This window comes from Juglans microcarpa x Juglans regia, chromosome 2S (assembly GCF_004785595.1).
Source record: "Juglans microcarpa x Juglans regia isolate MS1-56 chromosome 2S, Jm3101_v1.0, whole genome shotgun sequence".
NCBI classification, from domain to species: Eukaryota; Viridiplantae; Streptophyta; class Magnoliopsida; order Fagales; family Juglandaceae; genus Juglans; species Juglans microcarpa x Juglans regia.
This window is the reverse complement of record NC_054597.1, coordinates 31093836-31113353: the sequence shown is the minus strand read 5'-3', so window position 1 is coordinate 31113353 and position 19518 is coordinate 31093836. Positions and strand designations below refer to the sequence as shown.

Here is a 19518-nt window from a genome sequence, read left to right as displayed (position 1 = left end):
ACCCTGCCATTGAAATAGAAACTCTTGTTGACAAATCTCTCCTTACTAGTTCTGGAAAAAGATTGTGGATGCATAACAGCTTCATTTTGGATATTGCATGTTTTGTAAAATTATTGCAGCATCATTTTCAGACCCTAACAGCTTACTTCTTGTTAATGTTTATGATGTTTGTGGCAGAAATTATATACCATGATTTGTGTAAAGCTATACGTGCACTCCCTTTGTAGATAATGATCAAATACAGAATTCCTCATTAATGAACGTATATATAATGTCCTACTCTTACATTTGTTCTTATTGTTTGTTGTCAGATGAGTTCGGCAGCAAGTGAAAATGACGAGATGATTGATTTGGACCCGTTTGACTTAAAAAGTTTTCAAAATGAGGAAGTTAAAGCAAAAAGAAGGAAACGGTCAAACGTGTGAACTTTTTTTGAAATGGTTCCTGATTCTGAGATCAATGATGCCAAACCACGAGCCGATGGCAAGATGTGTGGAGTTATTTACATGGCAGCAAGCAAATATGGAACCGGAAATATGAAGCATCACATTGACACATGCTCTAGGAGAAGTTCATGAGATATTGGTCAGATGATGTTATCACAAAATAGTGAAAATATTTCAGTAAGCACTCATAAATTTGATACTGAACAATATAGAGAAATTTTGGTAGCTGCCATTGTGAAGCATAAATTGCCTTTTCAGTTTGTTGAATATTTGGGAGTGAGATCTTTATTACAATATTTGCGTCCAGATGTTCCAATTATTTCTAGGAATACTGCCAAGGCTGATTTGGTTAAGATGTATCATCGAGAAAAAAAAAAGGATTAAATGCATGTTAAATGATTCTCCTGGTAGAATTAGTCTAACATTTGACTTGTGGACTTCTATAACCACTGATGGTTATATGTGCATTACAGCACATTTTTGGATAAGAATTGGGTTCTGCAGAAAAGGGTTTTGAATTTTTCTTTTATGCCACCACCACATAATGACATATCTTTGTCTGAAAAAATTTATAATTTGCTATGTGAGTGGAGAATTCAACACAAGATTTTTGCATTGATTTTAGACAATGCTTCTTCTAATGATGTTTTAGTAGAGTTGTTAAAAACTCAATTGAACATTAAGAAAGCTCTTCTTTGTGATGGTGAGTTCTTTCATTTTCGTTGTTGTGCTCATATTCTGAATTTGGTAGTACAAGATGGGTTAAAAGAGATTGATGTTGCTATTCAAAAATTTCGTGAAAGTATTAAGTATGTCAAATGATTACAAACAAGGAAAGTAAAATTTATAGATTCAACAAATCAAATGTCTTTGGATAGCAAGAAAGGATTGAGATAGGATGTCCCCATTAGATGGAATTCTACTTATCTTATGCTTGAGAGTGCTCTTTTCTATCGTTGTGCCTTTACTCATTTGGAGTTGACTGATTCTAATTTTAAGCATTGTCCATCGATATCTGAGTGGGAAAGAGTACAGAAGATTAACGATTTATTGAGAGTTTTTTTATAGAAACACCTGTAATTTTTCTGGGATGAAATACCCTACAACCAATCTCTACTTTCCATTAGTGTTTTCGATTTATTTTATATTAAAGCAACACTCTGAGGTGAAGATGACTACATGAAGAGAATGTGTTGTAAAATGCTTGCTAAGTTTGAGAAATATTGGTCCGAGTTCAATGTGTTGTTGGCTATAGTAGTTATATTGGATCTTTGATACAAGCTTCATTTTGTTAATTTTTCTTATATAAAACTTTATAGAGAATGTTCCATAGAGTATATGAATGTTCGGAGCAAAATGTCATCTCTTTTCATGGAATATGGTTCTTCTAGTGCTCCCACAATGACATGTGCTACTACGACTTCTGATAGCACTGTTAGTAAAGAGGAAAGTCAGTCTTCATATGATAATTTTTTATTGGAGGTAATATCAAATAATATTTTTTGTTTAATGATTTATATTATATTGTTGTTTCATATCACATATTGGCTTGAAAATATTTTTATTTGTTTTTTGTGTACAAGAATTTGATACATTTAGACCTGATCAACTTTCTGGCTATATGAAAAAAGTCAATTGGATCTTTACTTGGATGAACCTAGGGCAGAAAGAAATGCAAAGATTTATATTATTTCCTTTTGGAAAGGAAATGAATTTCGTTATCCTGATCTTGCTCGTATCGCTCGTGACGTTTTGAGTGTTCCAGTTTCTACAGTTGCATCTGAATCTACTTTTAGTGTTGATGGGCGTATCATTGATCAGTTTATGAGTGCACTAAAAGCAGATATTGTTGAAGTATTAGTTTACACTAGAGATTGGTTATATGGCGATGAGCAATGTAATATTATTTTTATTTTATTGAATAAATGACTGTAATTTTTCAATAATATAAAACTTTACTGATGTCTTTTTTTTAATAGAAACACAAGAAGAAGTTAAATTGGATGAGTTAGTTGAAGATGTAATGGAGTTGGAGAACAACAAGGGCAAGGACTTGGAGGACGCTCCACCTCATTCTTCAAGTTTTAGATTTGTTTAGATTTGTGTTTTTAATTTTTATTATATTTGGGATTGTAACATTAATATATTTACTATGTGTGTTTTGTTTATTATATTTAGGATGTAATTTTAATATATTGTTATAATGTGTGTGGATATTTGTTTGGATTGTAATTTTAGACTTGTAGTTATTTTTTTTATAATATTATTTATATTTATAATTTATAATTAGGTCAAACAGGTCGTGTCGTGTCGTATCGTGTCTGTTCAACCCATTAACGTAAACGGGTTGGAACGGGTCAGGTCGTGTCGTGTCAATTTATTTCTTAATGTGTTATAATGGGTCATGTCGTGTCAATACGTTATCAAATCGTGTCATGTTTGTGTTTGGACAATCGACACAAAATCTTTAACGGGTCGTGTTCGTGTTAACCCATTAACTATAATATACATACTTTGATACAATACAAATACGACCCATTAATAGAATTTGAGACCCCTACATAAAATATTAGCGAAAGATTTGAACGTGACTTCCTTACTGCCAATTAATTTAGATTGACAACGACATACCTTACAGTTGGGAAATTGAAGCAACTACTTCATTTACCGCATGGCATCCTAGAACTTGGAAAAGATGTTTCAGCGCTAGGACCTTATATATCCAAGAATAGGTGGCCTACCGGTTTGAAGTTGGCATGGGTTAGATTGGGTAAAAGGTGACTTAACTCCCACGTTTTTATTTTTTGGGTTTTGTCCCTGAACTGACCCTTCTACCATACATGTACGTTGCATTGCACCTAATCTTATCCTTTTAAAATCAGCGTACCCTTTTTAACCAAGTGCGACTTTACCTTTCCTCTAAAGCTTCTCAAAGTGCCTTAATCAATTTCTTGAATAGGGTACGAGATAATAGATGAAAGGCCTACCTGATGAGATAAGATGAAATGATTTGAAATTAAAAATTAAATAAATATTTTTTAAATATATATTTTGAATATTATTTTTATTTTAAAATTTGAAAAAATTAAATTGTTTATTTTATTTTGTGAAAAAATTAAAAAAAATTATAATAATTAGATAAAATTAGATGAAGTGAAAAAAATTGTGAAAACAAACAACACCAATATAATTTATGGCATTGTGACGGCTGATCACATAAAACAGTTTCCAGAAGATCATGATCAGGCACATCAGGAGGAGCAAAGTTTTCCAAATCCAGGGTTGAAAAAATTATATTTTATAAGGAAGTAGTAGATAAATTGTAAATGAGTTGTTAGTGTATCACTACTCTAAAAATAAATGTTATATAGTATATACTACGATACATCTTCAATATTTTACTTATATTAGTCTCACTGTGTTGATGTAACATGATTCATCAATTATTGAATTTATTATTTTAAAAAATAAAAAATTGATTTAATGGTTGAGGTGTAACACCATGTCAATACAGTATCATGGAATAAGATGAGAATGTAATGTATACATTTACTGTTTGAAACAAAATTATATGAATAAATGTAATTCTACATACAACTGTGAATTGCGTAAATGTCGTCTAATCGATTAGAAAAAGAGTGTGTCCACTATTAAAAAAATATAATTTTTTTCATATGAGTTTCATGTTTTATTCATTTTTTTTAAAGTGATTATATAACAGTTACACAATTTATAATTATAGATATCTTTTCTCTTCTGTATATGGGTAGTCAGGCAATTATAGTGACTAACATGTTTAATTAATTCAAGATCAATTAATTAAGGCAAGGGCTGTGCATGTGCCTCACAAAGCCTAGTGTTAGATAGCATTTTGAAAGCAATATTTGCTCTTTAACTTCTTCGATCGGCTTTTACTTTTCAAGTAGTATCTTAGAAAGCATAGAAAAAGACAAGAAAAACGGTCGTTTTCTTCACTCTCCAAACTTCCTTTTCTCTCTCACCTTTTTTTATTTTTTTTTAAATCAAGGTGGAGGGAGGGCCCTCCTCTCCTTCTCTAATTAATTACTATATATCCATATTGTTTTGTTTTATCACTTTTTTGTGTTTGTTTTTCCCTTCTAATATGCATGAGCTACCGCATTTTGGCCACACCAAATCGTCCGCATGCTAATTGGCCGTCGATCTTGAAAGCCAAGTGGAAGTGCTGCCAAAAGATCAGCTTGTGGCCCCCACGGCCCACGAGCCACCAAGCTGCCCTTGTTTCTCACATGCGAGACAGACCGCTAACGACTTGTTTATAAATCAATTTTAAATTTTTAACTTTTTTTAACTATTAATTATGAGCGACACTGTAGCCACCGAAAAAGTAACCCGACAAAATTGTCCCCAACCGTATATTTCACTTTTTTTATTTCTTTTTTTCATGTATTTTATCATCATTATAAATATTTAAAAAAAATAAAAAATTTATAATATTATTAAAAATATGTTTTTAATCACTAAGTAAAAATAAACTCATATAAGACACAAATTCGGAATTCAAATTCGAGACTCAAAGCATTTCTTATTAATTATATAATTATTATAATTTTTTTAAACTCTTAAATAAAAAATATAAAATAATTTAATTTTTTAAATATTAAAATATAAATTATATCTTAATAATATTTTAATTTTATAATAAAGAGTGACTTATACGGTACAACTGTTTCCCACATCCAAATCTTAAATCTCAGCTAACATCGTCACATCGCCGCCAACATATGAAGCATCACATGCATGCTGGCACCGTTGCATTCGAGCATCCTTAATTGGTTAATATTTATCCTAACTATATAAGAGTTTGAAGGTAGTAGTGGTCCGTGGATGCGGTGATCTCTATCCTCTTCTTATATTTTTAATCTTACTTTACTTAAATTCTTGATTAAAAAAATAAAAAAGTATGTTCGATGGCATACATATCATGCAGTAGTCGTGCCCAAAAAAAAAAAAAAAAAGAGGCTGTCACGTCAATTTTTGTAGTAGGATATATATATAATTCTCTCTATCTTATGAAGTGGTCAACTGCTCCAGATAGAAAGAAATCTGATCATTATTAATGCAATTGATTATTGAACTTAGTTGGAACATTAATCCAACACATCGAATATTAACATATACTCACTAATTGCAACATAGTAATTAATTAGTGTTTTATGGGACATGGATGTGTGTGGTATAGAATGTTTACGTGTACCCTTTGGTTTCGTGTTCTGAAAAACATTATAAAAGTTGCTTGCCTCAAAATCATCGATCATCTCACACGTTGTACGTTAGAGGTGTAAATGATGATATTATAGCCGAATTTATAATTAATAATAGTAAATATTTTCATTCGGTATAATTTTGTGTGAATTAAAAGTAAATTTACAAATTCATGTAGCTTATTAATGTGTTACGTCAGATTTTAAAATTATTTTTATTATAAAGTATATATAATATATCACATCAAATATTTATGAGTTTATTTTTATAAAATCTTTTTATCATCATAATAATTCTAATTTTATTCTTTTAAATATTACTTCTAATTTTTGTTTTTAAAAAAATTATTATTATTAGTTATTATTCACTACTCCATACCACACACTCTATGAAAAATATCTTCACATTTTATAAAAAATATCTCTACATACTATAAAAAGACTATAGATATAAAATATAAAAATAAATAATAACTGATATATATAATTTCTCATTCTAAATAACATACAAAGCCAGATGGACATCTATAATTAGTAAAGGAAATTTGGTACCAAAAAGAAACCAAGCTGCCTGCTGATTGGAGACCACATGAATAAGAATAATAATCAACAAAGAAAAAGCAAGTAATGTTTGTGTACCACAGATCCACTGAAGCATCCTGGAAAACTCCCAATGAAAGTGACATTATTGAACTTGCATCTTACAATTTTGCTCCTTTTCCTCAAGGGCCACCCCTGCTTGGAAAGGACCACTCTCTCTCTCTCTCTCTCGGAAGCTAAAGTGCATCTATAATTTTGGAATATAATATTTTTATTAATTAGTTCACTTCAAAAGAAAAGCTAGTGACCCAGTAATAGTAATAAAAAATAGTTTTTTAATTATAAGTCGGTATAGAAATTGGTATGATAAGATTTTATTTGTAAAATAATCTAATTTTAATTTTTTTTTATAAATTAAATTTAGTCATGAAAATATGTATGTAGATAACGTGTCATCTAGACCAGCTTGCAAAAATAATTTTTTAACAAATAAATATATTAGGCCATAATTAGATAATGCAGATACATGTATGAGTAATGATATATACAGCTATAGAGTGGACAAGTACCGCACAGTCATTTTGAAAAATAGTGAGATCTACTATTAAAAAAATTAATTAATCTTTATGTGGATTCTATATTTACTCACTTTTTTTACCGATCAAAAAAAATATTTACTCAATTTTTTCAAAGAGATTACACAACGCTTATATATATATATATATATATATATTATGCCGAGCGTGTGGAATAAGTTCCATTAGCTGAATTTCTGCAGTGTAGAATGTCTTTGGCTCAAACCCCATTGGTTTTTGATTGCTTTTTTCTACCCTCTTACGTGCAAAGTGCCCTGATGTTTACTTTCGCATGCTATGAAAAGGAGGAGGATACTCCGCCCTTAAAGTTCGGTTTATTCCTCGCTTCTATCTTTTTCTTTTCATCTGTCCTTCTTTATGCTCAAATAATTTTTTTAAAAAAGAGTTTTGTTTAGAATTGGATTGGAGGAATTAATTCCTATAAATTTGAGAAGCGTCCACACATGTTTTTTTAAAGACTAATTTGAAATATATATTTATCATATTTCTGATCTTAAACATATGAGAAGCACATATTCTTAATTAAAAATATGATCAGGTGCGGTCCATTCAATGTTCTATAATCAATTCATCAGAATGATTGACTTCTTTCTATTTTATTATCTTGATTAAGACTTGTTGATAAGTACAATATTCTTCATGTTCCATGCACATGCATCATATGATTATGAATAATCATGAAATTATTATGCAATCAAGGTTTTAAAGTTTTGAGCTACAATATCATGACATCTTTTATAGAGAAAAGAGTCATAATTATCTAATTATTAACTTATCATATATGGAAAAATTAATTTTTTTTCAAATTGGAAGGCAGTTTCTTCCGACCCAATTAAAAAAAAAAACTCTATTTAATATATATGAATTATGATATATACAGTTATTTTTATGTATTTTTTACATATTTTATTACTGTGATTGATTAAAAAGTTATTTTATATTTAAAAAAATTTACACAATTAATTATATTAATAATGTGTATAAAGAATACATAAAAGTAAAGTCGTTCTCACGTGATAAAAAATAGAAGAAAAAGAAAAAAAAAGAGCTGATTATAACCGATTACGATGTCTGTCTTGCGTCACAGGAAATTGACGTGCGGTTGTTTTCTCGACATGACGTTACTTTAGACAAGTTATATCCTACGGTACGATATTTTAGTATGATAAATTGTAGGTCTCCTTTGTTCAGTGTATCCAAATTTAACTGACGTCTGTCACACGCCTGTACAATAAGCGAACGTATTTCTGCACAAACTGCTCTTTTTCTTCCTTACTCGCTCATGTACACGCGCATAAGGTGCTTACTGTCGAGGCAATGTGTAGGAATGATTTTTTTAACGAATAATAATATACAGAACTTCAAAATGTATAACTTGGCGGTATTTTATAAAAATGTAGCTTTTTTTTTTTATTAAAATAAGGTGAAAATTTTACTTTTTCATTAAAATTTGTCCTCAGCATTAATCATAAATAATGATATCTACAAACACATTTTATAATATATTTTTTAAAATAAAAGTATTTTTATAAAATAATTATTTTTGTAAAATATTTTATAATTTATTTTAAAATATAATTATATAAAATATTACATTTTTAATTCATAATAGGGCAGAGGTCAATGAATGGACAATATTTAGGAAATATTTTGATAGTAAAAATTTTTTAACTTATCTCATTTTATCTAGTCATTATAATTTTTTTAAATTCTCATATAAAATATAATTAACAGTTCAATTTCTATAAATTTTAAAATAATAATAATATTAAAAAATAATATTTTATTAAACTTTTAATTTTTCTCTTAATTCATTCCAACTCTAATTAATATCTAAACCTAACCTTCAAAGAAAACAAAAAGACAATAAAACCCACCTCGTACTAGCCTCTCCATCCGAAGCAGAACAGATCACGCATATGCATGCATGACCCATATAAGCTAGCTGATCTATCTCTCGGTTTATATAAGCTCAGTGACTTATCACTTTAGTAATAAGTCAGACTACTTATCAGATCCATCCATCTCATCTCGTATGATCGTATCTCTCTATCTCTCACCCGGTAATTAATATCTGTCCGAAACCTCTGTTTCTTCGGTTCAAACCCCTCTCTCTCTCTCTCTCTTTCTTTATTTCTTTCTTTTTTTTTTTCTTTTTTCCAAATCCCTAACCCTCTTTCTCTATATAAATACTCCCCAGAAGCACTCCATTGCGAACAAAATATGGAGAGAGAAAGCTGTTTTCCAAAGCCAATGCTCTAGAGCGACCAAAACTTCTCACAAATTCTCCAAAACCTTGCGATCTGTACCTGCCAAACTCTGTCTCCGGTACGTACCGTCTTCTCCTCCTCATTTTCTTGTTTTCTATATGTATTGTATGTATTTTGTTAATTTTGTTTTCACCTTTCTCAGCTTGTTGAATTTTCGGACTAAGAATGCTTTCGTTTTTTTGGTTTCTGGAATTGTTCGCTGCGTAATTTTGGGTTTTCATGCTGAACTGTTATCGATCCGTGAAGCTTTAGATCGTTGTGGCTGTTGTTTTTGGGCGCTCTTGAGCGGCACAGCCATGTCTTCGCTAAGCAGAGAACTTGTGTTTCTCATACTTCAGTTTCTCGAAGAAGAGAAATTCAAAGAAACCGTGCACAAGTATGGTTAATTTTCTTCATTTTTTTGTTTGCCTGTTTATGTAGACGTAAATCAGTGACGTTTTACTTGATTAAATTATTTATTTCGGGTAACTGTGTTGTGAAGGTTGGAGCAGGAGTCCGGGTTTTTCTTCAACATGAGGTGTTTTGAGGATATGGTAACAAATGGGGAGTGGGAGGAGGTTGAAAAGTACCTGTCCGGTTTCACCAAGGTTGACGACAATAGGTACTCGATGAAAATCTTCTTCGAGATTCGCAAGCAGAAGTACCTTGAAGCTTTGGACAAGTGGGTGTTAAAAGCTTACAGAATTGGATTTGCTAAACTATTGTTTCTCTAACTTGTCATTTTGTTTGTGCTACTTGTCAGCTTGTTTGGTTCGAATTATTGAGAATTATATCAATGGTAATTGCAGGAGGGATCGTGCAAAAGCTGTGGATGTGTTAGTCAAGGACTTGAAAGTGTTTGCCGCATTTAATGAAGAGCTTTTTAAGGAAATTACGCAGCTATTGACTTTAGACAACTTTCGGTATGAGGAATGTCTTCAACGGGATTGTTTTTGTAGATTCAAGGTTCTTGGATTTCTTATGATACTTAATATGGACCATCCTTTTTTTCATTAAATCACTTCATGGGTCCCTCTGGTTTTATATTGATTTGCAGAGATAACGAGCAGCTGTCCAAATATGGAGATACCAAGTCTGCTAGGGGTATAATGCTTGCTGAACTAAAAAAGTTGATAGAAGCTAACCCACTTTTTCGAGATAAGCTTCAACTTCCTCCTCTGAAGAACTCAAGATTGCGCACACTAATTAATCAGAGGTCCCTGAGAAAGTTTTGCCTTGCTTTTGTATCTGAAGTCAATGGTTGAGTTTTGCTTTCAGTAATGGATACGTTCTCTTATTTCCTCACACATGTTCGTTTGAATTGCAGTTTAAATTGGCAGCATCAACTTTGTAAGAATCCAAGGCCTAACCCAGACATTAAGACACTATTTGTGGACCACAGTTGTGGAACACCGAATGGTGCACGTGCCCCATCCCCTGTCACGAATCCCTTAATGGGTGCTGTCCCTAAGGCTGGGGGTTTCCCACCACTGAGTGCTCATGGTGTAAGTGGAAAGTAGATAAGAACCATTCTTAATTTTTGGTAAATAATCTGTTTTGAAGTTTGAATTTCTGTATTTGAGTCTGGTCTATATGTTTATAGCCATTTCAGCCCACGCCAGCAGCTCTTCCGACGTCTCTTGCTGGATGGATGGCTAATCCATCTCCTGTGCCTCACCCTTCAGCTTCTGCAGGACCCCTAGGCTTGACTGCCGCTAACAATTCAGGTATTAGAATATAGAATACCTTTCCAACCAGGTTTGTTTGGAACTGCTATATGCTAACTTAAGGCATTGCCAACTGTACTTATGATATTAATGCATGACTATTTATTATGGTTGTCTGTAAATCAAGAAAATATAATTGAAAAACATAATTGGGATATGGATACTGGAATTGTTACAAACCCTGAGGAGCATGAAGTTACTCTACGATGCTTTTTCATTCAGCTCTCCTGAATAACTTCTTTGTTTCCATATCAACTGATGTACTCCTTTCCCTTTATGTCTTATGCCAAGATACTTCTGCAATCTGCTTTTCTTCCTACATTATTTGCTTCCATCTCAACTGGTATATTCCTGCCCTTTATGCATCCGTTGTTCATGGTGGCAGCCATCTTGAAGCATCCCAGAACCCCCCCTACCAATAACCCAGCTATGGACTATCAAACTGCCGATTCTGAACATGTGTTGAAAAGATCAAGACCTTTTGGATTGTCAGATGAGGTACTTCATGTTGTTTATAACTTAAATTTACCAACTACAAGTTCGAGTCCTATAACAAAATTTTTTAATTCTTGCTTATCTGATTTTGGATATATATTTTAACATCACTTGAGAATTGTGGTACTATCTGTTTGATGCTTGAGGATGTTGAAATATGCCATTTGATTGATGTGAGAGTTCTCTAACTACACAATTGGGAGTTGAATCGTCCCCCCTCTTTTCTCTTTCTCTTTCTTTCTTCCTTACGGTCACAGCTGTGCCAATGCTGTAGCGTGAAGATGTAGTTCCCCATACGATATTCCATGCTTCATGTTAAGCAATGATTAAGTAACTTATCCTTTCAAATGAACTTGTTCCATGTTTATATATTAGAAACTATCAAAATGAATTATCATTCAAATGTTATGGAAATAGATTAGTCATCTTACTTGTAAAAAAAAAAAAAGGGATTAGTCATCATAAAAAAGTTTATATAAATTGTTTTGATGCTCATGCTAGACAATATATATAAATCAATTTTGGATAAATGTTGATTAGGTTGTTTAGCTTTTGGTTTGTGCCTGCCTTTTATTTTATTTTGTTTTTTGTGCACCACATCATTCAATACTTTTGATACCATAAGAGGAAGGGGAGGGGGGAGGGAGAAGACATGGATGGTAGATTTGATTTTAATTTTTTTATGATTTTTTTTTGTAAATTTTCTGGTTTGCCGTTATGCCGTTTAATGAATTTATTACACGGATCTTATAACTTGTGAACCTGATATATCCATGTCTGCTGTCTCGAAACCTAAGGTTCTGCTTTTTGTCTTTGATTGAAAATCTATTCAATATGTAGATTTTGCCATTGCTTGAAAGATCAATGTGAAAGAGTCATGTAATTGACGATGCGTTTATGATTTATCAACAGGTCCACAACCTGCCAGCAAATATTCTGCCTGTTGCATACACTGGACAGAGCCATGGTCAAAGTTCCTACACTACTGATGACTTGCCCAAAACTGTTGTTATGACTCTAAATCAAGGATCAGCTGTCAAGAGTATGGATTTCCATCCACTGCAGCAGATTCTACTTCTTGGTGAGCCCTTTTTAATGTACAGAATGTAATTTTGTGGTTTCATTCCTGTGGTGTAGTTATTTAAATTCAGGTTTTTGGAATTCTAGATTTTAGCTTTTATCTTTGATTTTTTTTTTCTTATATTATGTGAGCCTGTACAATTTCAGTTGGAACAAACATGGGTGATGTCATGGTATGGGAGTTAGGTAGCCGTGAAAGGATCGCTCTTAGAAATTTCAAAGTTTGGGATCTTGGAGCACATTCAATGCCTCTGCAGGTTCGGCTTTTGATACTGTACATTTTTTCTTTTTCTGTTTTTAAAAATTTTTGGACACGGCATGTTTATTTGAGGCTTCTTTTCTTCAATTAAAATTCAGCTTTTCTTGTTCTCTTTTAGGCATCTATCACCAATGACTATACAGCCTCAGTAAATCGTGTGATATGGAGCCCTGATGGAACCCTTCTTGGTGTGCTCACAATCTGTAGTCACTATATTGTACTGTTTTCTCATTGCAATTGTTTGGAAATAAAACCCTGGGAATATGGTGCCTTGTACCAGTGAAAATGGATGTATAAGATTATTTCTTGTCCTGATGTCAGGTATTGCATATTCTAAGCACATTGTGCACATGTACTCATATCATGGTGGTGATGATCTGCGAAACCACTTAGAGGTCCATTAACTAATTCCTTTCATGTCTGTTTATTTTCTTTTCCAGTTCTTTAATCTTAAGTGTCTTCAATTCAATAATGTATCAAACCATTTTTTAGTTCTTTTTTTATTTTTTCCATATGCTTATTTCATATAGTTCTTTTTGCTAACTACTTTTTTCCATGAATTCTTTGTGGTTTCTCAGATTGAGGCCCATGCTGGTAGTGTTAATGATCTTGCTTTCTCTTATCCAAGCAAACAACTCTGTGCTGTCACTTGTGGCGAGGACAAACTCATTAAGGTTTGTTTTGTTATATTTCTAGTTCTGATTTGGTTGTTCTGTTTGGATATATGTGTGTGTGTGTGTGTGTACATATATATATATATATATAATGTGGGTTGGAAATTATAGATAAGATTTCAAGATTATGCAGGTGTGGGATGCACTCACGGGGACTAAGCTGTATACTTTTGAGGGTCATGAAGCACCTGTATATTCCGTATGTCCACATCACAAAGAAAACATTCAGGTAATGGTTTTCAATCTATTTATATTAATTATAAAGCAATAAAACTGAGTTGTTCTTATTCTACTAATTCTTCCTCTTTTTTTTTTTTTATAAGGTAGAAGATATTAGGGTCCTATATTTTAAAAAGAAGAGGGGATGGCATTATATACATATACATACATATATATATATATATATGTGTATGTATTCTATTTCTAATCACAAAGGTATCTGTATTAGTTATTTCAAGACAAATATAAATAAATATAATCCAATTACTGGACATTTTCCATACTCATAATTTGTATGCTAGTCTCCAAAACAACCAAACGTTGCCTGTTTGGCCTTGCCATGAGCTACTTAAACATCCATCCATCTAATGATATGTATTGGGGAATAAAATATCTTACAGGTTCTTGAAGTTTGACCCACGTTGAGTTTGCTTTATCACTGGATATAGCTGCAAAAGCTTCTTTCATAGTGTAAAGGAGAGATTTATCTAGAAGTATTGCATGCATAGGTGTTACTCTTGTATATTTTTCTTGTACTTGGGCTATGCCTATTCTCATTAATAAAGTTTCTTTTTTACTGATAAAAAAAAAAAACTAATAAAGAAAAAATTGTATCGCATGATTCTATTGCTATTGCTGTTGTCAAGAGTTGTATTTTCTTACCTTTTTCTCCCTTCTATTCAGTTTATCTTCTCGACTGCAACCGATGGAAAGATAAAGGCATGGTTGTATGATAACATGGGTTCAAGAGTTGACTATGATGCACCAGGCCATTCATCTACCATGATGGCATATAGTGCTGACGGGACGAGGTACACATATGAAATTGCTGTTACCCATTCCCTTCTTTTTGGTAGACTTTTGCTAGCATATGATGTTGTTACTGAAATATCTTTCAATGATTTATGGTAAACACAGATTGTTCTCATGTGGGACAAATAAAGAAGGAGAATCATTCTTAGTGGAATGGAATGAAAGTGAAGGTGCTGTGAAGCGCACATATCATGGTCTTGGGAAGCAGTGTGTGGGGGTTGTGCAATTTGATACCACTAAAAATCGGTGGTTAGCTGCTGGTGATGATTCCTTGATCAAATTCTGGGACATGGACAGAGATAGATTATCAGTAACTACTGAAGCAGAGGGTTCTCTTCCGGTAATTATTGGTTATGCTTCACTTATGTTGATTCTTTTATAGAAATCCTTCTTGCCAACCAACTATCCTGGTCTTGAAAACCTGCAGGCTTCTCCTTGTGTCAGATTTAACAAGGAAGGAATACTGTTAGCTGTCTCAACAAATGATAATGGTGTTAAAATCTTAGCAAATGCAGATGGAACTAGGCTGCTAAGAACAATGGAGAATCGCACATTTGATGCTTCTAGAGTTGCTTCTGCGGCTGTTGTTAAGGTACTTATTTCTTCTCAACCTCAACAGATCTTGTTCAGTTACATTTCCTAATTGCACCATTCATATATAGGCCCCTGCAGTAGGCACCTTTGGATTGGCCAATGCAACTGTTGGAACAAGCATTGGAGATCGAGCTACTCCAGTTGCAGCCATGGTTGCAATGGTGAGTGTTAATGTCCTTTGGGTGATTTAGATGCTTAATGAGATTTAATTAAAAGAAGCAATATTATTAATTGATCTATGCATATTGTTTCATATGATTTTCTTCTTTTTAATGCAGACATCTTTGGATGTTCATTGAGTTAGCATTTATATGTCAAGGGATTTACTTTTTCCTTTTGAGTTTGTGTAGAACAGTGATAGTCGAAGTTTGGACATAAAACCCAGAATTGCTGATGAGTCAGTCGATAAATCTAGGATCTGGAAGCTTACAGAGATCAATGAAGCATCACAATGCCGCTCCCTAAGGCTCCCTGATAGTTTAGCAACAATGAGGGTATGTGTCCACTCTGTAATTTTATTAGAATTAAGTTTTTTGTTTCCACTTCACCAACTTTTGTTGACTTTCAAAGGGTAAAGGGCTTCTAATATATGTTACTTTTCTTTCACTCCCCTCCCCTTTTTTTGTCTTGTATGTATGTACAAGTATAATTGACATTGCAGATTCTTCTTTTATATGTTCATCATGCATGCTTTACCTAATGCTCAGTGTGTGTGCATCCTGCATACCATGCAACCTCTAGTGTTGTTGGTGTGTGAGAGAGAGAGAGAGGTATTATGGTATTGGACTTGTGCACTGGGAATATATATTTTTATTCATAGTAAAAATGGCTCTGTGAATTGTTTAAAATGTTTTTTTAATTGATTTTGAATTGATTTTTCTAGTTATAGTAAATATAGAATAACATGATGCTTTCTACAAACTTTTTTATATATCTATTGAAGTTAAAATAATCGAATATAATGTGTTTTCCCTGTTTTGGCACCATAAAAACATTATATTGCCTCTTACAGGTAGTAAAAGCAATAATGAAATGCAATCAATTAATTAGGTTTTTACGCACTATAAGATGTAATGAAAAGCTGTCACCTTTGGAGTGAGTGGCTCACATTCTAGTGGAATGAGGATGAATGGATCACAATACATGGATATATAGTTGGCCTGTCCTGCACAATATTTTTCATGTGCTTTTCAACTTGATTTTGTAAACTCGGTTTAAATATGTCTTGCAATCAATGATACATATAACTGGGATATATTTCTTTGCATTTTAGGTGAAAGTTTGTGGAAGTTGATGTTTAGTTTTCACTTATGGTTTGACTTATTGACAACCACTTCAGGTTTCTAGATTAATCTATACAAATTCAGGTCTAGCCATATTGGCCTTGGCATCTAATGCCGTACACAAGCTCTGGAAATGGCAGAGAAATGATCAAAATTTAGCAGGGAAGGTATTGAAGTTTCCTTAGAAGTTTTCATCTTCTTTTCATTGTTTTACAATAGTTTACTCTTTTCAAAGAATTTTCCTCTCGCAGGCCACAGCTAGTGTAGTACCTCAATTATGGCAACCTCCAAGTGGAATACTAATGACAAATGATGTAAGCGATACAAATCCTGAGGATGCTGTTCCATGCTTTGCGCTGTCAAAGAACGACTCTTATGTCATGTCAGCTTCAGGGGGGAAAATTTCATTATTCAATATGATGACATTTAAGGTAGATAGAAGGCTTTCTCTGCACGCTTTCTCACTGGGTATATGTGTTGTACTTGGTTGATTATTTCTGGAAACCAGCAAACAGTTATGATGTTTGGAAGCTGTTTCTGAGGATAATCTACCAAGTTGCTGCAGAAGTAATTCTTCCTGCTAGAAATTAATCCTTAAAAGTTTTTTTAGATTAACAGTACTTTTTCAAAGTAAATATTAAGTTTGTGGAAAACAAAAAGTAAGCCAAGGCAAATAATAGAGTTGGATGCTATATTGGGTGGACTTTTAGTGGGGAGTTCTCAACGTATTCCTACATTTTCAAAAAATTTGCTTCTATATCTGTGGTCATATTCCTTGTGAATCTCCTGCAATTGCAGACAATGACAACATTCATGCCCCCACCTCCAGCGGCTACATTTCTTGCGTTTCACCCTCAAGACAATAACATCATTGCAATAGGCATGGAGGACTCTTCTATTCAAATCTATAACGTTCGGGTTGATGAGGTCTTACTCTGTCTAACTGAAGCTTGAATGTGTGACTTAAATTTGTTAATAAAGTTTTGGCATATGGCATTCATAACAATTTGCATGCTCCATTTTTTCAGGTTAAGACTAAGCTGAAAGGCCATCAGAAAAGAATTACAGGCCTTGCTTTCTCTCATGCTCTAAACGTGCTTGTTTCATCGGGAGCTGATTCTCAGGTATAGTATATTGAGATTTGTGTTAAAATAATGAACCAGCTGCTGGAATGCTTTCTAGGCCCCATCTGGTTTCATCTTTGGCTGACAGTTGGCTCTTGTTCTTCGTTAGTCACTATTCACGTTAGGATCATTTAGTTACGGCCACAAGTGCAGGCCAAAGATTAAAGAATGGTTCTCTAAAATGAATGCCACTGGAAACATTTCGATTTACTTTTGTTTTCTTTTCCAAGGCGTAAAAAGTACACTGGATACAACATTTTAATTTTGTTTTCTGTGCCTTCGTCATTGGAGAAAATTTGAGTGATTTGACCATTTATTGCATACTGGATACATCTACTCAAAAAGCATCCTCTCACCCTCTTATTTTTTGGTTTTAAACTTTTATTTTATTCTCTCCAGCTGTGTGTTTGGAGTACAGATGTATGGGAGAAGCAGGCTAGTAAATTCTTGCAGATTCCAAGTGGTCGAGCTGCTGTTCCTCTTGCAGATACACGTGTTCAATTCCATCTAGATCAGATACATTTGCTGGTGGTTCATGAGACACAGATAGCTATACACAATGCACCAAAATTAGAATGCCTTAAGCAGGTGTGATATTTTTATAACTGCATACATACAGAGTGATATTTTTATAACTGCATGCATACAGAGATATACGTAGATACATTACTGTGTGATGCATGCATGTAGCTTGACAAAACATATTGTATTTAATGAATTTAATCACTTTTCTTTAGTTGTGATATCTGATATTATATTTATAGAAAACATTTTACCTGAGGTGCACTTGGTGGAAGTTCCTTGCCGAGGGTCAGTGCAACCCCGAGATTAGTCAGGACTTTGTTCTTGGACACCCGATGCCAAAAAAAAAAAAAAAAAATTATATAGAGAGCATTCGGAATTCATGCAAGCTTTGTTGTTTGTTTTCCAAATCAGCAATGCAGTTATGGGTTTAGTTGTACCTAGTTCAAGGCTACTGATAATTACTTATGGAATTGTGTTCTCTTAATAGTGGGTCCCTCGGGAAGCCAGTGGTCCAATCACACATGCGACATATTCCTGTGATAGCCAGTCAATATACGTGAGCTTTGAAGATGGAAGTGTGGGTGTTCTAACTGCTTCAACACTACGACTGAGATGTCGGATAAATCCGACTGCTTATCTATCTCCCAACCCCAGGTGCATGCAATTATCCAATTATGTTTCAGCCAATTGATTTGTATTGTGCTTTTCTTTGACTTATCTAATAACTTTTACAGCATTAGAGTGTACCCTCTTGTCATTGCGGCGCATCCATCCGAATCAAATCAGTTTGCATTAGGTCTTACAGATGGTGGAGTCCACATACTCGAGCCTTTGGAGTCGGAAGGAAAATGGGGCACCTCCCCTCCCACTGAAAATGGTGCTGGACCTAGCACCATTTCTGGTGCAGGTGGTTCAGAACAACCCCAAAGGTGATGGTTCCATATATCTGTGCAGTGCCCCAAGGAACTTCAGTGTATGCATCTCTTGCATGTGATTCCTTGTCCCAGACTATCAGACTGTTAGGTTTTCTAGGGAAACTGTCAAATTAGGTAATTATAGTTTTAGGATACTTCAACTTAACCTAGTGGAGTTTGCTAGTGGCAGCATCTTTATGCCAATTTCTGGCTAAGCCATGGTGGCAGTTGATTCCCTTCATTTAGCATGACTGGAGAAGTATTGAGTTTATGTTGTAAATTTGGTGGAAGGATAAGGTCTTACTATAATAAAACTCAGGGTCATGAATTGCTTTGGTCTCAGGCCCTGACTGTTTTAGCATTTTCCTTTTCACCAAGCTACTCCAAATTTTTGTCCTCTCTCTCTCTCGTTGTGAAACAGACATTTGTAAGGTCTTTCTATGTTCAAAATATAATTTTGGTTACTCTGTCCATGGTTTAACCTTCCATGACTAATGACCTCCTGATACAGTTGATAGTAATAAGAAATTGGCTCTTTCCACGTGGATTTGTGGTGCAAGTGCAGTTCTATCTGATACAATACCACTTTCAGAATGATGGTTATCATGCGTCGCATATTATATTTATCTGTTTGGTTTTGCTTAGGATTCCATCTGATGCCTTCTATAGAAACCCATTAATGTTCAAAAGTTAAATGTAAACGAAAGACGACCAGAAGGTATATTAAGCTTAACATG

General features: G+C 33.5%; 1 protein-coding gene across 5 annotated transcripts; it reads left to right on the top strand.

Moving 5' to 3' along the window:
• Positions 1-8952: 8952 nt before the first annotated feature.
• LOC121252894 (topless-related protein 4-like) lies at positions 8953-19252 on the top strand. Of its 5 annotated transcripts, none has more exons than XM_041152728.1 (26): positions 8953-9153; positions 9342-9471; positions 9577-9756; positions 9884-9997; positions 10132-10290; positions 10402-10579; positions 10678-10801; positions 11187-11299; positions 12209-12377; positions 12524-12633; positions 12754-12823; positions 12957-13030; positions 13214-13309; positions 13443-13538; positions 14213-14340; positions 14447-14681; positions 14769-14933; positions 15004-15096; positions 15286-15429; positions 16275-16385; positions 16470-16649; positions 17017-17145; positions 17247-17342; positions 17742-17930; positions 18355-18521; positions 18608-19252. In XM_041152728.1, exons 2-26 carry the CDS (start codon positions 9392-9394, stop codon positions 18798-18800), a joined length of 3393 nt encoding a protein of 1130 aa, XP_041008662.1. In that variant the 5' UTR covers positions 8953-9153; positions 9342-9391; the 3' UTR covers positions 18801-19252. The 5 variants fall into 5 exon arrangements, with proteins under 5 accessions (XP_041008662.1, XP_041008661.1, XP_041008658.1 ...); XM_041152727.1 differs by having other exon boundaries at positions 8956-9153; positions 9348-9471; positions 18602-19252; XM_041152724.1 differs by having other exon boundaries at positions 8956-9153; positions 18602-19252.
• Positions 19253-19518: the final 266 nt, after the last annotated feature.

What these genes read in the sequence shown, in the direction of transcription:
- LOC121252894 (XM_041152727.1), top strand. Translation starts at nt 9,392, where the DNA reads ATGTCTTCGCTAAGCAGAGAACTTGTGTTTCTCATACTTCAGTTTCTC. An exon ending in TTGCAGCCATGGTTGCAATG is followed by an intron (nt 15,097 to 15,285) that starts GTGAGTGTTAAT and finishes GAGTTTGTGTAG; the next exon opens with AACAGTGATAGTCGAAGTTT. An exon ending in CATCGGGAGCTGATTCTCAG is followed by an intron (nt 17,343 to 17,741) that starts GTATAGTATATT and finishes TATTCTCTCCAG; the next exon opens with CTGTGTGTTTGGAGTACAGA.